The 23,965-nt window shown below is 38.9% G+C and overlaps 2 protein-coding genes across 3 annotated transcripts in view; both read left to right on the plus strand.

Annotated features, from left to right (window-relative positions):
- LOC134816848 (uncharacterized) overlaps positions 1-13,481 on the plus strand; it is a 38,280-nt gene extending 24,799 nt beyond the window's left edge. Inside the window, exons 9-12 of one of the 2 annotated variants that reach the window (XM_063825844.1) lie at positions 10,224-10,337; positions 10,518-10,607; positions 11,943-12,134; positions 13,016-13,481. In XM_063825844.1, coding sequence (XP_063681914.1) covers positions 10,224-10,337; positions 10,518-10,607; positions 11,943-12,134; positions 13,016-13,213 — 594 coding nt within the window. In that variant the 3' untranslated portion in view covers positions 13,214-13,481. Of the gene's footprint in view, positions 1-10,223; positions 10,338-10,517; positions 10,608-11,942; positions 12,135-12,197; positions 12,390-13,015 lie in introns of both variants that reach the window. The other variant, XM_063825845.1, reaches the window with a different exon arrangement.
- Positions 13,482-19,142: 5,661 nt separating this feature from the next.
- Positions 19,143-23,965, plus strand: part of LOC134817507 (paired mesoderm homeobox protein 2A-like) — a 73,338-nt gene continuing 68,515 nt past the window's right edge. Inside the window, exon 1 of the mRNA XM_063826649.1 lies at positions 19,143-19,214. The gene's annotated coding sequence lies outside the window, so the exon portion shown is untranslated. The remainder of the gene's footprint in view (positions 19,215-23,965) is intronic.

Raw genomic sequence — 23,965 nt, forward strand, 5'->3', positions numbered from 1 at the left:
AAATGGACGGCGTGTTTGTAACTTGATTTGAAATACGCAGAGATATAAAAGAATGTTGGCAGTGTAATTGATGAGATATGCGACGTTTATTGAGTGATGCTTAAGTTTGTGCATTATATAATCTAAGATGTAGAGACAAGGTTATTATCGGCATTTTGGTTTATGTTACGCTTTGATTTTCTTAGTCCTGTTATGCAAAATAACATGAAATTAGGCCATTCGTCTTCGATGTTTTCATTTTGCTGATCGATGAGCATAGTTTTTATACAAGTTTTATAAATGTTCAGGTTAAATAGACTCGGCGGGGAAGTTGCTGCAACATTATATCGGTTTATTGCTAATAATGGACCTTTAAAAAATACTGAGTTGTTGTAAGGGTGTTGACCATACTTTTCTGACCATTGTGTATAACCATTAGTTATCTGCGGTGCAGTTAGAACTTCTGCAGCTTAGTTTTCTGCGGTGCAGTTAGAACTTTTGCAGCTACGGTATCTGATATATCTAATTGTACCACTCGAACTTCAAATTTTTGGATATCAAATTTTACCAATATCTTATAATAAAATTATATATCAATAATTCAATTTGTCCATTGAACCTCATGTACTTCAAAATTCCAATATTTATTCAGCGATACATCTCACGTCATTAGTTCACCAGAAGCAGGAAAATAAGTAGCCCAGTTTTAATATCTCACTCATTTACTGCCTGATTAAGAAGTGCCAGCTTTTGAGAAAAGACAATTTTTTTGAGAAAAAACAATTCTATTATTTATCACCAATTCAATACACAATCAATCAATAAATTTTTTTTCTGGATGGTCACCGTAATGGGTGCCACATGCCTAGCATGAAATATTTACCTACTTACTTGCACTTGTGTAGGTCTGTAGAAGCATTAGAATCGGGCGTTGCCTGCCACAGGCTATCCCGAATTTAGAAGCTTGCTTTAATAATAATTAATAATATCCGAATAAACTTGATTTCAAAGTAAATGATACAAGTATGCTGGCAGCTAGCGCGCTTGTATTTAATAATAATACACGCTGTTAAAGTGGGTGGTTTTGTAGGTGATTTTGTCACTGTCAGGGATTATAGTATATAGCTATTAGTTGGGTAACGATTGTTGCAGGCCGCGGTTTTTAACTAATCGATAACGCGAGGTTAAATACGTGGCAGCGGTGTAAATTAGTAAAACTAGCAGGAACCCGTCTAACCCTAAAATGGTGTCAAGACTCAAGAGACTAAAACAATTATTACCTATTTAATTCGCGTTTTTGACTGGGGTAACGTAAACAATGTTTATATTTTAAAATGTAATTTGACTTGTTGCCGATTTGGATTGAAATTTTCTGCCTTATAAAATGACGCGAACGTGCACATCTTTTTTATAATACCTTTTTCTGTAACAGCTATTCTTTAATGTAATGTATTACCTACTTTGGTTACTTTGGTGGGGAGGCCGACAAAGGGGGGTCCCCGAATATAAGGAGTCAGATCATAAACAGGATTAAACAGGATTAAACATAAATTTGTCAATGAGAGCCCTAACACTCACGTCTTGACTATACATCAATATAATAGAAATATGACGTATAATTAGTGATGTGACGTATAATTAATGATGTGATCCATCAGTAGAATTTAATTGACCCAGAAATGAGCTAGATATAGGGTAGAACATTCTTCAACTTCTGGCTGAGCTCTGAGTCGTTGATCTCAGTATGAACTATGAAATGTGTCAGTTATAAGAGGAGAAGAGTCAGTTTCAGAAACACTTTGATTATGAGACTGCTGAGTAGGGGAGGTAGTCTGACTGTTCTGCCCACTCATAATCCTGGACAATGCGGGATCCAGTTTGGTGACACTGTTATGTCTAGATTTAGATTTCCTGGGTTTGTCGGGGTTGTGTGAAGCTTTACAGTCCCAACACATCCACACGTGACCAGATAGGAGACTGATTATAGACGCTTCCGTCATACATTTATGAAAGTTTTGACAAACTCACAGTTGTGTGATCCCTGGTAACATGTGCAACAATGAAATAAAGGTGACTCTTCAGCATCCAATTCGACAACATACTGTTCGTTGCAGTCGTTGCAGGAGGTGGGAACTGGGAAGAAATGAAGAGATACCAAACATGATGTGGTATACCAATGATTCCTTCGTATACAGTTTATTTTTATCTTCGTCAGCAAGGTCAATACTGAAAAACTCTGCACGTGGCTCAAGCATATCGAGATTGAACTGATTCAGTTGTTTGTAGTTGACTGTTCGCAGAGCCACACTTTGACTTAATTACTGATACCTCTCCAACAAGACCTGACAACTTTACAAGGCCAAAAGAGATAAAGCTTGAAGTAAGTTTGATAGCATTGATAAAGAGTTATTTATAACTAGGTAATGTAGCGTAATAATTCAGTAATATAAAGTGAGATTATAGCGGGATTTGGTGAGGGATTGGGGGATTATATTACAGTTAATATTCTAGAGAGATGTGTTGGTTGTCGAACATGTCATTGACAGAGAGGTAGTAGTCCCGGAAATATTGCAGTGAGGACACGTTTAACCAGTATGACTGTGCTAGGTGAAATTAAATTCCTTCATTTTCTTCATGTTAGTTATTGCTGCTATGCTAATCTTTGTATTTGTTTTGGTTTCCTAACCTTATCTCTAAGTCTATTTAGGTACAGCAGAAAATATTATGCCCCCTGAATAAAGATTTAACAGGTTCTCCAGAAACCTTTTGTGTCTTATTGAATTATTTTTTAGGGAACAGGACTGGTTTTTGGTACACCGGCCAATATTTACAAAATCATATGATACATAAAAATACAATTTGATTAGATATACGTGAATAGGAGTATTAACAAGAATTTCGCCGCGGTAACACCACGCACGATCAAATTTCCCTACTGCATACAATCTAATTGTTCTACTTTATTGTATCCCAGAGTGGTGTTTGGCGCATGTACAATGTAATAAACGTTAATATTATATTAGGCGTGCAGAACTTGAAAAATCCTGCGCGCATCTGAGGTGTCGCCGTCGATCTGTATGTGGTTTGGTTGTAGATCATTTCATACTTTGCGCGGTTTTGTTTCGTGTTAACAATAACGATATGCGTATCATGTCACGTCATATTACTGCATCGTATGCCAACTTATTGACTGTAATAAAATATGCTGTCTCGTCTTAGTTATTATTTGTATCTAACATAAACTAATACATTTTGATTCTTACTCGACACATCACAGCACCATCGACTTTCGAGCCTTTTATTCGATATAGGATTCTTTAAAAGCATACCACAATCTTGATATTATAGATGCTTCTTGAATGTAACTGTGAAGTAACATTTGTTCTCAACTATGTATTCCAATGCTTTCTACCATTCAGTGTCGATTAACTGTTAAAGGTAATCGTACTGTAGTGCGACACGTACTCTAGTGCGACACGTACTCTAGTGCGAAGTCCGACAAAAACACCCTATGTCGCACTACAGTACGTGTCGCACTACGATCCAGGTAGCGTACCCTAGTGCGACAAAATATCCTGACTTATTTCCAAGTTCAGGTCACATCCTATCCTTCTTATGGACCATTAAGTGATTCGTCGGGTCGGTTCACGTCACTTATTTCGAAGTGATCTTGCGAATACGATTCGTCGGTTCACATCACGTGTTTCGAAGTTATCCACTGATCATAATTCCTTCGGGTCAGTTCAAGCCACGTATGCAGTGTGTGATCCACTGGGTAACTCTTAAGCAGCATATGATCCTCATTCCTATCACACGCATCGTATGAAGGTATATCTCCGATTGGGATAACAAGTTCATATGCTTGGGCCATAAATAAGGTCACCTACCTACCTATTGAACCTATTGATAGGTTTAGAAGTAGGCATCTTCACGGCCATCACGCAATCTGCGGACCACCTCCTTGACTGCACCAGTCTATTATCGAGTTAGAGTTTTCTGCACTGTATCCAGGAGTAGGGGGCTTGTCTGGAAGGGTGTCTAGGAAGTTTCCAAGAGATGTCTTGAAGCTTGTCAAAGTCCTTTGAGTATTGACAATTTTGGGGAGAACATTCCAGAGTCTTCCAGCTCTCACTGCGAATGAGTGGTCGTAGGTGGAGCGTGCAGCAGCTGATGCTTTTTTTGTGAGAGAAGGGAGTATAACTTTAACTCCCAGTCTGGCATTCTCTCTGAACTGTACATCTAGGTCATTTGGACATATACCCTGGAGAACTTTCCACAGATGTATGATAGTGTAGCGTTCTCGGCGTCTTTGCAGTGATGCAAGTTTCAGTTCCTTCAGTCTATTCCAATAATCGGTGTCTCTGAGCCCTAGAATTCGTCTAGTGAACTGGCGTTGTATGCTCTCGATAGACTGGATATCATAGATCTTGTTTGGATTCCAAAGCGGGCAGCAGTACTCCACTCTGGACCTTATCAGGGATTTGTAGAGCTGGAGCATAACAGGTGTTGTCCTGTCTTTGAATACTCCAAGAACCCAAGATGCCATCTGACGTGCCTTGTCAACCATGATGTTGATATGTGGTGTCCAGGAGTAATCATCGGACATGTTGACTCCTAGGTCACGCACTAATGGGCTTCTTTCTATGACTGATCCATTTGGAGTGGTGTAGTTTGTGATGTCACTCATAAATGGCAGCTCCTCTGAAAGTGATTTAGAGGCCGGTGTTCTATAGCAAACAAGTTCAAACTTGTTTTCGTGCAGTTTCATGTTGTTGTCCTCGGACCAACGTATGATTCTGTTTAGATCTTCTTGAAGAAGATTGCAGTCGTTTAACGTCGATATTTTTCTGCCTATTCGGGTGTCATCGGCAAAGCTGCTAAGTTTGGAATCTTTCACGTACTGATCTAGATCGTTGACGTAAAGAAGAAAGAGGATTGGACCAAGTACAGTCCCCTGCGGTACTCCACTGATAACCGGCATTGGCCTAGAATGTTTTCCGTCGACAATGACCGTTTGAGTCCTATCAAGGAGGAATTGCTCAATCCATTTGTACAGATTACCTTGTATTCCATACGACTTAACCTTTTTAAGAAGTAGGGAATGATCCACCTTGTCGAAGGCTTTAGCATAAGTCACGATGATTCATTGATTCTACCAAAGCATCGAAAAACATCAACATGTCTTCTTCAATCACCTTCATTCCTGGACGCACTACTGGTTCAAGAAACGTTATCCACGACGGATACCGCTACTGCCTGGATAAGAATCGCGACGACAAGACCTACTGGCGATGCACTGAGAAGACTTGCTCCGGACGTCTCAGTCTGACGAACAACACTACTGTGACCTGGACGCAGCTGAAAGCAACCCTTCCCTCGGAGATGGATTCCTTTGCTGCCTAGTGACTACTACGAACGTACCTGGGTCGGAACACAAACCTCCTCTCCCCCTTGATGGGCTGCACCAACCCTACTATCTGGCGATTTATCGACGTCCTGAAGAAGGAGCAGGATCTAACCCAATGGAAGATCAACCAGAAGAATGAAGATGCTCAGACAACTACCTCCTCGCCGACTGGAGAAGTGCACTGATTACGACCGTCGCTTGAACGCTGTGATTGATAGCTACGATGATTATGACAGAATGGATTAGTTGAAGTGTGTTGGAACAATGATTTTGAATTGAATATTGTGATTGCAATCTTTGATTTTATATTTAACCCCATTACCCATACACGACTACACTCTTGTCATTAAAAATGGAAAGTAAAATTTTTATTGAATGTGTTAAGTGTTTTGTCGCACTTTAGTTCGTGTCGCACTACAGTCCAGGTAGCGCACTGTAGTGCGACAGTGTCGGCCTTGAAAATTCTCTGTCGCACTAGGGTACGTGTCGCACTACGATCCAGGTAGCGTACTCTACTGCGACACTGTCGATCTTGGAGGTTTCGCACTAGGGTACGTGTCGCACTAGAGTACGTGTCGCACTACAGTACGTGAACCACTGTTAAATAATCAGCCCACAGCCACGAGTTTATCAGCTGACATCATAATTTTATTTGTTTTGACTTGCTGAATTTTATCACTCGGTAATTTATTAAGCTTGTTTCACACAAATAACACCTAAATTGATGATTGATCCGTTTGTAACAGTCGTCAAGCACCAAAAACTGGTTGCTATGCCTGTAATTAATTAACTCATAACCAGCGTCGCGCGCGCAAAATAGACTCCTTTTATACACATAATTATAGGGGAGTGGTCTATATTGCGAAGGAGCAGACTTTTGTCGACACCGTAGGACCGTCGGGCCACCTCATATATCCAAACCCGATTACTTATTCCCTACGATCTTTTTGCCTTCGGCAAGAGTAGGGAAAAAAATTACGATGCGACCTTAAACCTCTATCGTTTATTCATTAAAAAAACCAAAACTTAAAAAATTAAAACTTGCATATCATGATTTATTAACATAGTTAATACTCATTTAACTCATTTAAACTCATGCTACTCATTTCCTCTCTGAGCTAGCTAGTGTATAATGTATATCAGTTTTTGTTGGTGTTTTGTCTGTGTTTGTTTGTCCGTAGTAGGAATTTACTGTTAAGTTTGGAGGTTGGGCGCAGTAATGTCCCGGAGGGTTTGTAACATCATGGATGCTGACTAAGCTTACCTGATCCTCTCCAACTTGTATTAGTACACTACTTCATCCACACCAGTCATTTCACTACATTAAACTGATTGAAGTGATGCCCTTTGTACACGCTGAAGCGATATGCTATGATGAGTGGAATATGAGTTAGGATCTGTTTGGTCCGTTTCATGGCAAAAACATTTATTGATTTATTAACATAGTTAATTTAATTAATTTTCTAATCCTAAATAGTAAATCTGACATATATGTATTACTGCCCTAGGTGAAATTAAATTCCTTCATTTTATTTATTGCTACTATGTTAATCTTAGGTACTGCAAAAAATATTATGCCCCTAAATAAAGATTTAACAGGTTCTTGAGAAACATTTAGTGTCTTTTAGGGAACAGGAGTCCGTTTCCCCATCAGAAAATACATCGATTGAAGTTGGTATCAACTGTCAGGGGCCCTTTTAGAAAAATCTCGAAGATCGAGTGTAGACTGGAGAGTGATTTATTTTTTATCACATTTTTATCACATTGCACATTTTTTCATACAGAAACCGGAAAAAATTATAACAAATAATACCTTGGCTTAGATTTGTGCCCCGCTAAAGCATCGGGAATTATCGCGATGTAGAGTGCTTTAACTCAATAACTTAATGTGTAGAGTGCTTTAACTCAATAACTTAATGTGTAGAGTGCTTTAACTCAATAACTTAATGTGTAGAGTGCTTTAACTCAATAACTTAATGTGTAGAGTGCTTTAACTCAATAACTTAATGTGTAGAGTGCTTTAACTCAATAACTTAATGTGTAGAGTGCTTTAACTCAATAACTTAATGTGTAGAGTGCTTTAACTCAATAACCTAATGTGTAGAGTGCTTTAACTCAATAACCTAATGTGTAGAGTGCTTTAAGGGGAGATACACCAAAAACGTTTTTGCTCCGAACATCGATTTTATTTTATATTATGGTTAAATAGACAAAAAGAATAAGATTGCACACCTTCAAAATTTTCTAAAAATATTCCCTCATCGAGAAAAAAAATATTTTTATTTTTCGAAAATTTCTAAAATTTGGAGAAGTCTATCACTGTAATACCGATAGTTCAGTCATTTTAAAAGTTTTTTAGCTGATTTTTTTACTGATCATTACTTACACTCCGTACAAGAAGCCATTGAAAGGATTATATAATTGAACAATAAATGACCAAGTTACAGACCGAACAAGGCGAAAAAAGAAAAAGTGGGATTTTTGCCTACCACCAAAATTGTACATTTTACCACTCGCCCAGGTCATCAGATATCGCTTCAAAAATTCTTGTGAGTGTAGCTGATGATCATATCAAACTTTTTGGAACAGGATTTCTCCCAGTTTTGAGTTTTAAGGTATGAAATGTGGCCTCAAACGACTTATTAAAATTCATCGTAAAAAAGGGCCAAACATGGCAGATTTAAGGCTTAAAATGCCTATAACTCAAAAAGTATCAGTTTTTTTGAAATAATTTTTACAGAATCGTAATCAGCTTGGTAAGACGAATCTTTTAGTACCACATTTATAATAGTTAAAGACACAAAATTTATTAAAAAATGTGTACAATTTGTACGAAATTTATACAAGGTTGTGTTCGAGCTGGAAAATTATTTAAGACAATTTGTCTTCTAAAATCACCTATTTGGTACTAAAAGATTCGTCTTACCAAGCTGATTACGATTCTGTAAAAATTATTTCAAAAAACTGAAACTTTTTGAGTTATAGGCATTTTAAGCCTTAAATCTGCCATGTTTGGCCCTTTTTTACGATGAATTTTACTAAGTCGTTTAAGGCCACATTTCATACCTTAAAACTCAAAACTGGGAGAAATCCTGTTCCAAAAAGTTTGATATGATCATCAGCTACACTCACAAGAATTTTTGAAGCGATATCTGATGACCTGGGCGAGTGGTAAAATGTACAATTTTGGTGGTAGGCAAAAATCCCACTTTTTCTTTTTTCGCCTTGTTCGGTCTGTAACTTGGTCATTTATTGTTCAATTATATAATCCTTTCAATGGCTTCTTGTACGGAGTGTAAGTAATGATCAGTAAAAAAATCAGCTAAAAAACTTTTAAAATGACTGAACTATCGGTATTACAGTGGTAGACTTCTCCAAATTTAAAAAATTTTCGAAAAATAAAAATATTTTTTTTTCTCGATGAGGGAATATTTTTAGAAAATTTTGAAGGTGTGCAATCTTATTCTTTTTGTCTATTTAACCATAATATAAAATAAAATCGATGTTCGGAGCAAAAACGTTTTTGGTGTATCTCCCCTTAACTCATTGCATTCATTATTGCATCTAAATTATTTCACTTGCATTAGGTTTAGAAATTTATTCTCTGGTTAACAGATTTCAAATGTTTAATTAATTTGTAGTATGACAGTAAGGTATATAAGAAGTTATTTAATTTTGCTTGGGCTATTATATTGACTATTGAGGTTTAATGATGATATGGAATTTGAATTTTACATAAATTTACACTATGTGGTTGGGGCATTTTGCATAGTAAATATGGTTACTACTCCTATATATCATATTATTTGATTGGTATTCGATTTCTGATTATTTCCCTAGGAATATGATTATTATATCTCAATTTGGCTTTAGGTAGGGTGCCCCGCTAAAAGAACTGGATTCTTCCAGGAAGCATCCCGTGCACAGAGCTTGGTCTACATATATATTAAATTATTAACCATTCATTCTGTATGTGCACGAAAATTTATTTCAATCAAAAACTCAATAACTTAATGTGTAGAGTGCTTTAACTCAATAACTTAATGTGTCTGTAAAGGAACCATGTTCAGACCTCTAACCACCTCTCATACTGAGTCTGTAAAGGAACCATGTTCAGCCTCTAAGCACCTCTCATACCGAGTCTGTAAAGGAACCATGTTCAGCCCTCTAACCACCTCTCATACTGAGTCTGTAAAGGAACCATGTTCAGCCTCTAACCACCTCTCATACTGAGTCTGTAAAGGAACCATGTTCAGCCCTCTAACCACCTCTCATACTGAGTCTGTAAAGGAACCATGTTCAGCCTCTAAGCACCTCTCATACCGAGTCTGTAAAGGAACCATGTTCAGCCCTCTAACCACCTCTCATACTGAGTCTGTAAAGGAACCATGTTCAGCCTCTAAGCACCTCTCATACCGAGTCTGTAAAGGAACCATGTTCAGCCCTCTAACCACCTCTCATACTGAGTCTGTTTTAATTAAAGCAATTCAGATCTGCGTATATTCGGTTATTAAATCTCATAAGAGGTCTACAACAACTACTATGTCTACAATCTAATATAATGCTACAATCTGATGCTTATGTGATAGAATTCGCATTATAGCTTTATAGCTAGACGACCCTATTTGACAATAAATCGTATTATGAAACCCTTATTAACTCCCTTACAATGCTATAATATAATATACCTCTTAAATAAGACCAATAAAAACCAACGTCTGCTCACTGGTGTTCCACCAAAATGTGGTAATGCAATGTATTACGCTAATATTATGCTAATTTAGCGTATATGAGGTTGATGTCACAATTACCACCAATTTAACTGTGATATTTTCAGGTGTGGAATCACAAGATGGGGGACATATTCCTTGACGTGGGCTATGCTACCCCCCACATTATGCGGAAGGAAGTGGGGCAAGTGTGGGCAGAGTGGACACATAGGTTACACCAGGTTTGTTACTTTTTTATTCATATTTAAAAGAGTGTACGACTTTCCGCCCCTTGTTATTTCGTGCCATAACGGCTAAGGGTAAAATGCTGGGACCTAATCAAGTATAGTTTTTTGTTGACTATACGTGCAACAGTCTGCTTAATAAATGGTTCTTGGGGTTCATTTAAAATTGTATTTCAGGAAGGAGCAGATTCTCCAGAAGGCTGGAGTTACAATGAGTTTATTTCTTTAATGTTCGATTTAAAGAGGTGGCATCTCCCCGAGTGCACGGTATTTTGTTTTAGCATTAACTTATATGGTAGCGTTACTATGGTAACACTATATTCCTGCAATACACTAGAAGCTGGGTTGTACTGATAACATTACCTTATATGGTGGTATTACTATGGTTATTATGGTACCTTATATGGTAGCGTTACTATGGTAACAATGCATTCCTGCAGTACACTAGAAGCTGGGTTGCACTGATAACATTACCTTATATGGTAGCGTTACTATGGTAACACTATATTCCTGCAGTACACTAGAAGCTGGGTTGCACTGATAACATTACCTTATATGGTAGCGTTACTATGGTAACACTACATTCCTGCAGTACACTAGAAGCTGGGTTGCACTGATAACATTACCTTATATGGTGGTATTACTATGCTACCTTATATGGTAGCGTTACTATGGTAACACTGTATTCCTGCAGTACACTAGAAGCTGGGTTGCACTGATAACATTACCTTATATGGTGGTATTACTATGGTTATTATGGTACCTTATATGGTAGCGTTACTATGGTAACACTGCATTCCTGCAGTACACTAGAAGCTGGGTTGCACTGATAACATTACCTTATATGGTAGCGTTACTATGGTAACACTATATTCCTGCAGTACACTAGAAGCTGGGTTGCACTGATAACATTACCTTATATGGTAGCGTTACTATGGTAACACTACATTCCTGCAGTACACTAGAAGCTGGGTTGCACTGATAACATTACCTTATATGGTGGTATTACTATGGTACCTTATATGGTAGCGTTACTATGGTAACACTATATTCCTGCAGTACACTAGAAGCTGGGTTGCACTGATAACATTACCTTATATGGTAGCGTTACTATGGTAACACTATATTCCTGCATTACACTAGAAGCTGGGTTGCACTGATAACATTACCTTATATGGTAGCGTTACTATGGTAACACTATATTCCTGCAGTACACTAGAAGCTGGGTTGCACTGATAACATTACCTTATATGGTAGCGTTACTATGGTAACACTGCATTCCTGCAGTACACTAGAAGCTGGGTTGCACTGATAGCATTACCTTATATGGTGGTATTACTATGCTACCTTATATGGTAGCGTTACTATGGTAACACTATATTCCTGCAGTACACTAGAAGCTGGGTTGCACTGATAACATTACCTTATATGGTGGTATTACTATGGTTACTATGCTACCTTATATGGTAGCGTTACTATGGTAACACTGTATTCCTCCAGTACACTAGAAGCTGGGTTGCACTGATAGCATTACCTTATATGGTAGCGTTACTATGGTACCTTATATGGTAGCGTTACTATGGTAACACTGCATTCCTGCAGTACACTAGAAGCTGGGTTGCACTGATAGCACACGGACTTGACACAGATCACAGTCTCCTCATCTCCCCTGCCGAGATAGAGTCCTCCTCAGACCAGCTCATGAAGGCTGTGTCTCACTTTGTGGACGCTCCTAATCTTAACGATGAGATTTATAACTTCTGTCAAACTCAGTTCTTCTACATTCCCCCGGAGGTGGGTTTGTTTTAGCATTACCTTATTTGGTAGTGTTACTATGGTAACACTATATTCCTGCAGTACACTAGAAGCTGGGTTGCACTGATAGCACACGGACTAGACACTGATCACAGTCTCCTCATCTCCCCTGCCGAGATAGAGTCCTCCTCAGACCAGCTTATGAAGGCTGTGTCTCACTTCGTGGACGCTCCTAATCTTAACGATGAGATTTATAACTTCTGTCAAACTCAGTTCTTCTACATTCCCCCGGAGGTGGGTTTGTTTTAGCATTACCTTATTTGGTAGTGTTACTATGGTAAAATTACCTTATTTGGTAGTATAACTTCCGTCAAACTCAGTTCTTTTACTTTTTCCCGGAGGTGGGTTCGTGAAGTTAGATTTCAATTTCATGGATAAACAAGAAATGCGGCCGCTTTTCTTTTGTGGATGGCCGCTCAATTTCCCAAATCGTGATGGCGTATTTTTATTTATATTCCATACAACCTGGGGACCCCAGTCGTTATTGTTTATAAGTCATGGATCGGGAAAAAATGAAAAAATATGAGTTATTTATTATTCTTTGGTATTGGTAATTCAAGATATCCCAATTTATCCGGCTAGTTTCCTGTTCAACCTAAATTGAATTTAAGGTGAACCCGGACAGTCGTACATACGGGCGCCAACAATCTCATATCACGGTTCCCAAACAACTCATACCAAAACTGTATTAACTTCAGATGAGACCACCCAGTATTATCTGTTCCGAAATCAGATTACCTGCTTGGTGAGATTAAGTGACTTCAGCTGACTTTCCGCTTCTGCAATTCTCAAGAAAATTACCCTAAATTTCCTTAAAATCCATGTTTTATTGAGTTCTAAACTCGCCGTGATTTTATCAGGTGGTCACTAAGGAGGAGATGGAGGAAATAAAAGCAGTCGGAACGGAGAAGTGGTTACAACAGAAGGGTTACCAATCTTCCAAAAACTTTTCGGAGTTGTTTTTCGACTTCCTTAAGTATGTGCGTGATAAAATACACGGTCAAAGTGAGGATGATGAGGGTGATGATGAGGATGATGATGATAACGATGAGGATTGACTGATTGAGCGATTTCAGATTTTCATGATTGCACATTTATATGCACAGAAATTGTATCATCTTATTTGATGATTTATTGCAGATTGTAATTCTAAAATATTTATTTTCGCATACTTTTTAATGATTGTTTAATTATTTATTGCACCTTTTTGGGATGATTTCAGATACGTTTATTGTCTCTTGTCCAGAGTTGAATTTGTGTCTATTCATCGTTTACAATATTTTTTTGGAACATTTAAAATATAATTTGGAACATTATTCAGATCAATGTTTTTCATATCTCAAACAGAAAAAATTTATTCAAAGCTATAATGCTTTTGGACACGAAGGGAAACGGACTATCACGTGACTTTAATGGCGTGATTTCATTGGTCACCTCTATAACCGGAGTGCTAAAGCTGGAGTGCTAAAGCTAGAGTGCTAAAGCTGGAGTGCTAAAGCTGTAGTGCTAAAGCTGGAGTGCTAAAGCTAGAGTGCTAAAGCTGGAGTGCCAAAGCTGGAGTGCTAGAGCTGTAGTGCTAGAGCTGTAGTGCTAAAGCTGTAGTGCTAAAGCTGGAGTGCTAAAGCTGGAGTGTTAAAGCTGGAGTGCTAGAACTAGAGTGCTAAAGCTGGAGTGCTAAAGTTGGAGTGCTAAAGCTTGAGTGCTAAAGCTGGAGTGCTAAAGCTGGAGTGCTGAAGCTGGAGTGCTAAAGCTGGAGTGCTAAAGCTGGAGTGTTAAAGCTGGAGTGCTAGAACTAGAGTGCTAAAGCTGGAGTGCTAAAGCTAGAGTGCTAGAGCTGTAGTGCTAAAGCTGGAGTTCTAAAGCTGGAGTGCTATTAAAGCTGGAGTGCTAAAGCTGGAGTGCTAAAGCTGGAGTGCTAAAGCTAGAGTGCTAAAGCTGGAGTGCTAAAGCTGTAGTGCTAAAGTTAGAGTGCCAAAGCTGGAGTGCTAGAGCTGTAGTGCTAGAGCTGTAGTGCTAAAGCTGTAGTGCTAAAGCTGGAGTGCTAAAGCTGGAGTGTTAAAGCTGGAGTGCTAGAACTAGAGTGCTAAAGCTGGAGTGCTAAATTTGGAGTGCTAAAGCTTGAGTGCTAAAGCTGGAGTGCTAAAGCTGGAGTGCTAAAGCTGGAGTGCTAAAGCTGGAGTGCTAAAGCTGGAGTGTTAAAGCTGGAGTGCTAGAACTAGAGTGCTAAAGCTGGAGTGCTAAAGCTAGAGTGCTAGAGCTGTAGTGCTAAAGCTGGAGTTCTAAAGCTGGAGTGCTAAAGCTAGAGTGCTAGAGCTGTAGTGCTAAAGCTGGAGTTCTAAAGCTGGAGTGCTAAAGCTGGAGTGCTAAAGCTGGAGTGCTAAAGCTGGAGTGTTAAAGCTGGAGTGCTAGAACTAGAGTGCTAAAGCTGGAGTGCTAAAGCTGGAGTGCTAAAGCTGTAGTGCTAAAGCTGGAGTGCTGAAGCTGTAGTGCTAAAGCTGGAGTGCTAAAGCTGGAGTGCTGAAGCTGTAGTGCTAAAGCTGGAGTTCTAAAGCTGGAGTGCTGAAGCTGGAGTGCTAAAGCTGGTACCGCGACAATTGACCCCCCGACAATTGACCCCCCGACAATTGACCCCCTATGTAATTAAAATTACAATGTGGTCAGTTGTCGCGAAATCTAGGGTTTAGTACGACAATTGACCCCCCGAGTTAGGGTTAGGGACTAGGGTTCAGTGGCGTAACTTAGGGCCCCGTAGACCCCGCTGTGCGGGGGGGGGGCGCCGTATAAGGGGGGCGCAATTTTCCTGAATTTTAGGCCCTTTCACTGAAAAAACGCCTTGTTTGTGTATTTCCCTGTCCAATTTAGCGTTCGGTCGACGCGAAAAAAATATTTGGGGTACCCTATTTTGCTTCAGGGGGCGCAAAAAGCTGTAGGGGGGCGAGAAAAAAAGTACCCGACCTTTTTTTTTATTTTTTTCTTTTTTTTTAAGGGACACAAAAAATTTAAGGGGGGCGCTTTTCGTCACTGAGCGGGGGGCGCCAAAAGGCAAAGTTACGCCACTGCTAGGGTTAGGGTTAGGGTTAGGGTTAGGGTTAAAATTGTATTAAATTATATTGTCGGGGGGTCAATTGTCGCCCACCCCTAAAGGCAAAGCTGTAGTGTTAAAGCTTGAGTGCTAAAGCTGGAGTGCTAGAGCTAGAGTTCTAAAGCTGGACAATCAAGTATTATAATAGCTGTAGTATAGCTCCACAAAAATATCTGATAACCATCTCAACTGAGTGTAAAATACAGATAAGAAAAGTAAACAAGAGATAACCGTCCGATGCTCCTGTTTGCTGTTACGTGATTGGTCGGATCTGAGTCACGTGACGTAACTCATTCATGGCTATTGGCTGCTAGAGAGGATGGACCACCAATCAGGAGCAGCAGACACCACGGTCATTGTATCATCCAAATGTGTTTTGCTTACCAGAAGTTACCTGTCTAATTGTCTAGTTGGCATGGTAACTGCTGTGTGTTCCTTTTTGAATCTGTTGTCGCACTCTGCTCTTATAAACATTAATTCTGTTTTTTATAAAGATCGTTCATTTTGGCAAAGGCTTCAGCTTCTTAAATTTTGACCATTTTGAAGGCTTCTCCATTTTTAAGTCACCGCAACCCGTCTTTAATTTTCAGTGCAAGAATCTTACGTTCAATAATTAATATAAATGCGCATAATTAATTGTAAGAAAGTCATTTAAGACAACTCGGGTGTGTTATCATACCTCACACCCATCCCAAATAGTGATATACCAAATCATTCTTCATATCAGTGCTATGTGGTCAAATTGGGAATTGGGATAAGAATCAATTTTTGAGATCGAGAATGAGTTTTTCGCCTCTCATGATCCCCCCGAGCGTGCTAAATCAGTCGATCTTCGAGATTGTTCTAAAAGGGCCCCCGACAGTTGAAACCTACTTTAATCGATGCATTTTCGAACGCTGATTCCGAATCACCCCCCATGACATAGGGTTAAAATGCTCCCCTGACGAGATATTGGCGAAAAACTGTCTCGATCACGTGATATGATTACGACCATTATATAAGGAAGTTAATCTAATTTCTCGTTAGGGTTAGGGTTTTAGCATATGCTTTTGTTAAGGATTGGGTTAGGGTTAGAGTTGGGATCAGATTTATAAAGGGTTAGGGTTTTCGAATAGTCGTTCGGGACCAGCTAGAAGTAGAGAACGGGTTAAAAAAGTCACGTGACAGTCGAGTGTAGAGTGATCAATCATCCCCCCAAACTTTAAAGTATATAATATTATGTTAAATTATTATCAAAAATAATAAGGTATTTACCTTATTCAAGGTCCAACAAATTTGCGTATATTCTCCACTTTTGATTTTGGGCTGTTAAATTTGCCAAAAAATATGGAAACGTGCAGCACTTTTAAATTGAAAAGTTAAAATAATTTACCATTTTTTGTGCGTATTTAACAAACCAAAAATAAAACTTGAATTCAAATTTAGGAGCACGCACTTATTTTTGTTCCCGTGGTTGTATTTTTCAAAAAATTCGGCAATTTAATTTCTGGGAAAAATTCGTATGTTAATAGAATATGACATATTACCATAACACACTATTACAGCTCAAAACTATGTGGTTAAACGACGCCAGGCAGTATCCAAACTAGGGTTGCCGTAACTAGGGTTGCAAATAGTTCCCTGAAAAGAAGGCTACCCAGGAGTGCATATCATCGACTATCATTGTAATCCCGCCAGACAGGGCAAACCAGGTATGAGGTACATTATATATTATTGCATATCATTCGGATTCGGTCAAGCAGGTTTCACTCTTGCAGACTATCATTTTAATCTAGAGAGAGGTTAATTTACAGCAAATAATTCAACACCCTCACAGTAACCATAGTAACCTTAGTAGTAACACCCTCACAGTTACCATAGTAACCTTAGTAGTAACACCCTCACAGTTACCATAGTAACCTTAGTAGTAACACCCTCACAGTTACCATAGTAACCTTAGTAGTAACACCCTCACAGTTACCATAGTAACCTTAGTAGTAACACCTCACTGTTACCATAGTAACCTTAGTAGTAACGCACTCACAGTTACCATAGTAACCTTAGTACTTTAGTAGTAACACACTCACAGTAACCATAGTAACCTAAGTACTTTAGTAGTAACACCTCACAGTTACCATAGTAACCTTAGTAGTAACACCCTCACAGTTACCATAGTAACCTTATTACTTTAGTAGTAACACCCTCACAGTAACCATAGTAACCTTAGTAGTAACACCCTCACAGTTACCATAGTAACCTTAGTAGTAACGCACTCACAGTTACCATAGTAACCTTAGTACTTTAGTAGTAACACCCTCACAGTAACCATAGTAACCTTAGTAGTAACACCCTCACAGTAACCATAGTAACCTTAGTACTTTAGTAGTAACACCCTCACAGTAACCATAGTAACCTTAGTACTTTAGTAGTAACACCCTCACAGTAACCATAGTAACCTTAGTAGTAACACCCTCACAGTTACCATAGTAACCTTAGTACTTTAGTAGTAACACCCTCACAGTAACCATAGTAACCTTAGTAGTAACACCCTCACAGTTGCCATAGTAACCTTAGTAGTAACACCCTCACTGTTACCATAGTAACCTTAGTAGTAACACCCTCACAGTTACCATAGTAACCTTAGTAGTAACACCCTCACTGTTACCATAGTAATCTTAGTAGTAACACCCTCACAGTTACCATAATAACCTTAGTAGTAACACCCTCACTGTTACCATAGTAACCTTAGTAGTAACACCCTCACAGTTACCATAGTAACCTTAGTAGTAACACCCTCACAGTTACCATAGTAACCTTAGTAGTAACGCACTCACAGTTACCATAGTAACCTTAGTACTTTAGTAGTAACACCCTCACAGTAACCATAGTAACCTTAGTAGTAACACCCTCACAGTAACCATAGTAACCTTAGTACTTTAGTAGTAACACCCTCACAGTAACCATAGTAACCTTAGTACTTTAGTAGTAACACCCTCACAGTAACCATAGTAACCTTAGTAGTAACACCCTCACTGTTACCATAGTAATCTTAGTAGTAACACCCTCACAGTTACCATAATAACCTTAGTAGTAACACCCTCACTGTTACCATAGTAACCTTAGTAGTAACACCCTCACAGTTACCATAGTAACCTTAGTAGTAACACCCTCACAGTTACCATAGTAACCTTAGTAGTAACACCCTCACAGTTACCATAGTAACCTTAGTAGTAACACCCTCACTGTTACCATAGTACTTTAGTAGTAACACCCTCACAGTAACCATAGTAACCTTAGTAGTAACACCCTCACAGTAACCATAGTAACCTTAGTACTTTAGTAGTAACACCCTCACAGTAACCATAGTAACCTTAGTACTTTAGTAGTAACACCCTCACAGTAACCATAGTAACCTTAGTAGTAACACCCTCACAGTTACCATAGTAACATTAGTACTTTAGTAGTAACACCCTCACAGTAACCATAGTAACCTTAGTAGTAACACCCTCACAGTTACCATAGTAACCTTAGTAGTAACACCCTCACTGTTACCATAGTAACCTTAGTAGTAACACCCTCACAGTTACCATAGTAACCTTAGTAGTAACACCCTCACTGTTACCATAGTAATCTTAGTAGTAACACCCTCACAGTTACCATAATAACCTTAGTAGTAACACCCTCACTGTTACCATAGTAACCTTAGTAGTAACACCCTCACAGTTACCATAGTAACCTTAGTAGTAACACCCTCACAGTTACCATAGTAACCTTAGTAGTAACACCCTCACAGTTACCATAGTAACCTTAGTAGTAACACCCTCACAGTTACCATAGTAACCTTAGTAGTAACACCTTCACTTCACCCTCAGATTGCACAGTTCTGTTACCATAGTAACGACGTTTTCTCTCCTATTTCTCCTAAATCCGGGGTCGAGCTGGACGGAGCTAGATACGATGTGTCAGACGGAGGAATTATCCTGGGGGCTGATGAAAAGGTAACTTAGTTTCAATTTCACAGACTATCTTAAGGATATACAGTTGACTGCTGAGTAGACTATTTTAAGGATATAGTTGACCAGACTCCAGAGATCGCTGTTTGTGAGTGAATTTCAACCAGCCTCTTAGGTGTCGTTCACATATTACGTAATCAATTTATTATTATTTAATTTTGCGTGGCATTTTTAGGAACGTACATGAACAAGTTAAAATTAATCTTTAGTCTAGTAAGCGATCCACTTTTGCAATTCATATTAGAGGGCTGAAAAATGGTTAAGTGCATTATCACTATCAAAAATGATTAAAATTGGAGGTCATACTGAATAAGTTTACAAAGGAAAGTGGAAATAAATATTTGCAAAATAAATTATTGGCGACAGCAGAACACAAGAATCCTAATTTAATTGACAATTTGAATAACAGAGATTTCAGCTTTATTTTAATTCGTTAATTCGTTTCCTTTAAGTGTTAAGTAACACTGCTAGTTCACTTTTGTTATTAAGTCTTGTTGATGAACACATTTGTCCTATCCGACATCAAAAAGTAGGCCTCCCCACTGTTATAGTAGACATTCCCTGATAATAATGGTACCAGGACCTGGTACAACGTTCCAAACAGGATTACAGTTACAGTAAAGAGAAGGACTTCTTTGTAGTCCAGATTAGGGTTACCATGGTAATTAGGGTTACCATGGTAACATTAGGTTTAACAGTTAAGATTGTTAGGTTTTCTATCCTGCTGTTCTGAAAAATATTGTATTAGGGACTAGTTATGAGGGAAGCATTGTTTGGAACGTCCTGAACTAATGAATAATATTAAATAAATGTTATCACTCGAAGCCACACTCACTCGAAACTTGATTGAGTCAATGAGTCACGTTTCATTTTTATCTGTCACGGCTGGAGTTGTTCGACTGCAGGGCGTTTTATCTATAATCAGACGTTTAGCAAAAAGTCTCATCCTCTTGATTCTGAAAAAATAGATTAAACTGTTCAAAACAGAGTTCAAAACCACCAGACTGCTGGCCAGATCCACTCCTATCAGGATGGTTCTCATACTCATCCGCACCTCCAGACTAAACGCTACAGCAAAACAGACTATGGGAAGATTGAGCAGTACAGAGAGTCCCGTTACTATGACGATTGTCTTGGTAGCTTCACGTTTCTTCTCTTTCTGCACTGACGTCACGTCGCTCTCGTATTTGTCCGCTTTAACAGCCAGTACGTAGAAACAGAGGCCCCCTGTTACACCTCCCACTACCATGGGGATTCCTATCTCTCCGAAGAAGGTTATCAGCTTGAATATCATCGTCTGAAGAGGGGTAAGCACGGCTTCAAGGCCGAAGAAATGACAGGATAGCCGCTGTGGAACGTAAGTAGAGAACTCGTTCAAGATGATGGTAGGGAGTATCTCCTGGAGGAGGAGGAGGCAGAGTGCCCCTTCAGCTACCCAGCTTATCCTCTGTCTGCTGATGATACGGAGAGGATATATGAGAGCCCGGGCTCGGCACACACTCAACATGGCCACCAATATCAGGGAGTACCTGACGAGCACCTCCATGAGGATATCCCACATGGTGCAAGGTACAGGTCCTCCAAATATGCCAGCACCCCCCGCCAGGATGTAGGATACCATGGGGGCCAGGGACAAGGCGCAGATAACGGTGTCTGTTATCGAGATCAGGGAGTAGATGAAGAGGATGGATTTAGAGGACTGCTTCCTGGAGTAGAAGTAGGCGTAGGACATAATGTTGAGGGGGGTACCTACCAAGAAACAGAAGATGGAGGAGATACCGTATATATCCATTTTAGCTTAACGGGAGAGTTTGATTTAGTTTTCAGTTAGTAACTTGGTTATAGATAAAAATATAATCCCTGGAAGTAAGAACAAATACTACACATTTCTAAACAAAATTCTAGAAGACTAACAGTGATTTTTATGCTCATCAAGAATATCAACATCTTAGCGAATCAAGAATCCAAAAAACCCAACAAAAATCTATCTTCACACATTTTAAACAACAATTTCTGCACTGCACACTTTGCCTCCTTTAAATAAATCTGTCGCAGTTTAAGTCGGGATATTCTATCTATGGAGATGAGGTTTTAAAGTCTAATTATTAAACCTGTCAGGAGTCCCCCTGCATCATTAAATCTAAGCTATATAATATGAATATATTGTTTGGACCAGGTGACTACCTTTCTGCTGACCTGGGGATAACTATCATCTGGAACTGAGAGTGGCACTTACGTTACCATAGTGACATTAACGTTAGATAGGCAACTGTCAGTAAGTTAATAATCTTGATATTAAATGACATAAATAAAGTTAGTCATCTGTCCAGTCACAGGAGGGGCTAAGTGCAAAGAAGCAGTGCTGTCAGAGCTTAAGTGAACTTAACTTAAAGATTTAGGTCAATCTCACTTATACGTTAAGTGCACAGAAATTTAATGGTACTTGGTGGCTGAGCTGGGGGGGGGGGGGGGGGGGGGGGGGAGGGAGGGGGCCTGGCCTGAATTTATGAAAATAAGTGTTAGAAATTCAGCTACCTTAGTTCTCAAACATTTGTGTGCCAAAACTTTGGGATCAATAGATTTGAGTATCAAAAATTTGGGCAGGAAATTTGGGCATCCAATTTGGTAATTTTGCTCTTTAATGATTTTTTTATCAGTCTTGGATTATAAAAATGATAAAAGTATCATGCCACGATGACAAAGAAATAGACAATAGTAGCTTATTCTATCTAGATATTATAGTGTCGAAGGCAGTCAAGCAACTGACTTTGAAGGCAGTGAATGACGAACTTTATAATTTTAGGCATATTTTACCTGCACTAATGATTTATTAGCACGACATAGTAATAGTAGTAATTATTTATTAGCGCGACATAGTAAGATAAGTAAGATAGTAGTAGTGATGATTTATCAACGCAGGATCGAATTGATCCCCTCCAGTTTCCGTATCAAACCACAACCATTAGTCCAATACGCTGACCAACATGATCGTTGAGAACGAGAAATGCGGCCATTTTTATTTTGTGGATGGCCGCTCAATTTCCCGATCCGTGATGGCATATTTTATTATATTTCATACAACCTGGATCCCCAGTTTTTGCTGTTTATAAGCATGCAGATATAGCAAAGTGACAGGCCGAGCGCCGCCCAGTTAATTCCATATTTAATTTGAAAATAGTGTATATCTCTATGTAACCGTATGTATATTGTTTAACTTTATGCAACATAACATATCATTATAGGGTATATTATTGAGTCCGTTCAATAAGGGTATATTATAGAGTCTGTTCGATATTATTGACTTATTGAGTCTGTTCGATGAACTTGAGCAGAAAGCACTATTTATATCGAATGTATCTCGAGCTCAACACACAGAATTGTTAAAAGATGCGATGGCGGCGAACAACAGCCTTCTACAGACAATTCTGGTTAAAATGACACATCACCTCCAACTAAAACTCGAAGTATTCATCAATGGTCTTGCTATAAACGTTCACGCGCAGCAAATACGAAGAATGGGACGACAAGATTTCGTATATACTTTGGGAGTCCTGGCGTGCAGCTAGCAAGAGTTGCATTCTGTGGGCACGGCGAGAAGGCTTCCCTCTTATAGTAGGAGGCCAGAAACCGTTGACCAGAACAGAGAGAGAGAGAGAGAGGGACGACAAGAAAATTCTGTGCCAACTGATGGTGCTTAATATTATATAAACTACCGGTCTCCCGACCTGACCAAACTGGACCACGAAATACTTTTCAAATAGATAATTAAAATATCGAGCAACATTATTAGTATGCATTATAGAACTAGACCTAGAGTTAATCGAATTTTTGACCTCAAAGAGTTTTTATTAAATCGACGAACTTAATCTAGATGAATGAATGCACAGGAAACATTGCACCAGAATAGATGGGTGAAGTAAAAGATAATCTAACTTCTAGTCTGGGACGAAACGGAATCTCGTTAGCTTTTCGTGTTAAAAGCGATTTCTCAACGGTTATCACCTCTCTAGATGATTCTTAAAACATTTGGACTTCATTGCATTTTTGAAATAAATGCAATGAGGGCGTTTTCGGCAACACCCTTTTTCAGTGTTTCGCGGTCACTCGAATTTTTGTATTTCGGCTCAGGAAGGTCTTAAAGACTATTCTGATACATTAAAATGTGCCTAATAGCCCCATTTATATACAACTTATGAAGCAACATATACCTTAAAATGCTTCGTTTCGGAAATATGGCCGAAAAATGGTTTTTGGCTTGACGCAGTTCATAATTTCCGTGATTTTTGGCATTTCCGCCTAGGAAGGTCGTAGAGACTATTCTGATACACTAAAATGTACATAATGGCCACATTTATATACAACTTATGAAGCAACATATACCCTAAAAGGCTTATTTTCGGAAATGTGGCTGAAAAACGGATTTTTGCCTAGCGAACAATGACAGTATTCACAAATGGGCTATTGGACTGTTAACTATAAGAAAGGTCTTAAAGACTCATGAGCAACATAACATTTGTCACATGATGTAAGATGACTCACTTTGTGTCCAGAAACACCTACAAAAATTGGAGAATGGTCTACTTTATTGGGCATCTCTCTTAATGGGCAGCCCAGCAGCATACTTGTGTCTTACGAAAGGGTAATTTTTCAAAGTTACGGTTTCTTTAGTAAAGGTCAAAGTAAAGGTCAAAGGGTCAGTTGCTAACAGCAAATTGTTTGCAATTGCCGACTCATGA

Source organism: Bolinopsis microptera, chromosome 6 (genome assembly GCF_026151205.1).
Source record: "Bolinopsis microptera isolate Bmic1 chromosome 6, MBARI_Bmic_1.0, whole genome shotgun sequence".
In the NCBI taxonomy this organism is placed as follows: domain Eukaryota; kingdom Metazoa; phylum Ctenophora; class Tentaculata; order Lobata; family Bolinopsidae; genus Bolinopsis; species Bolinopsis microptera.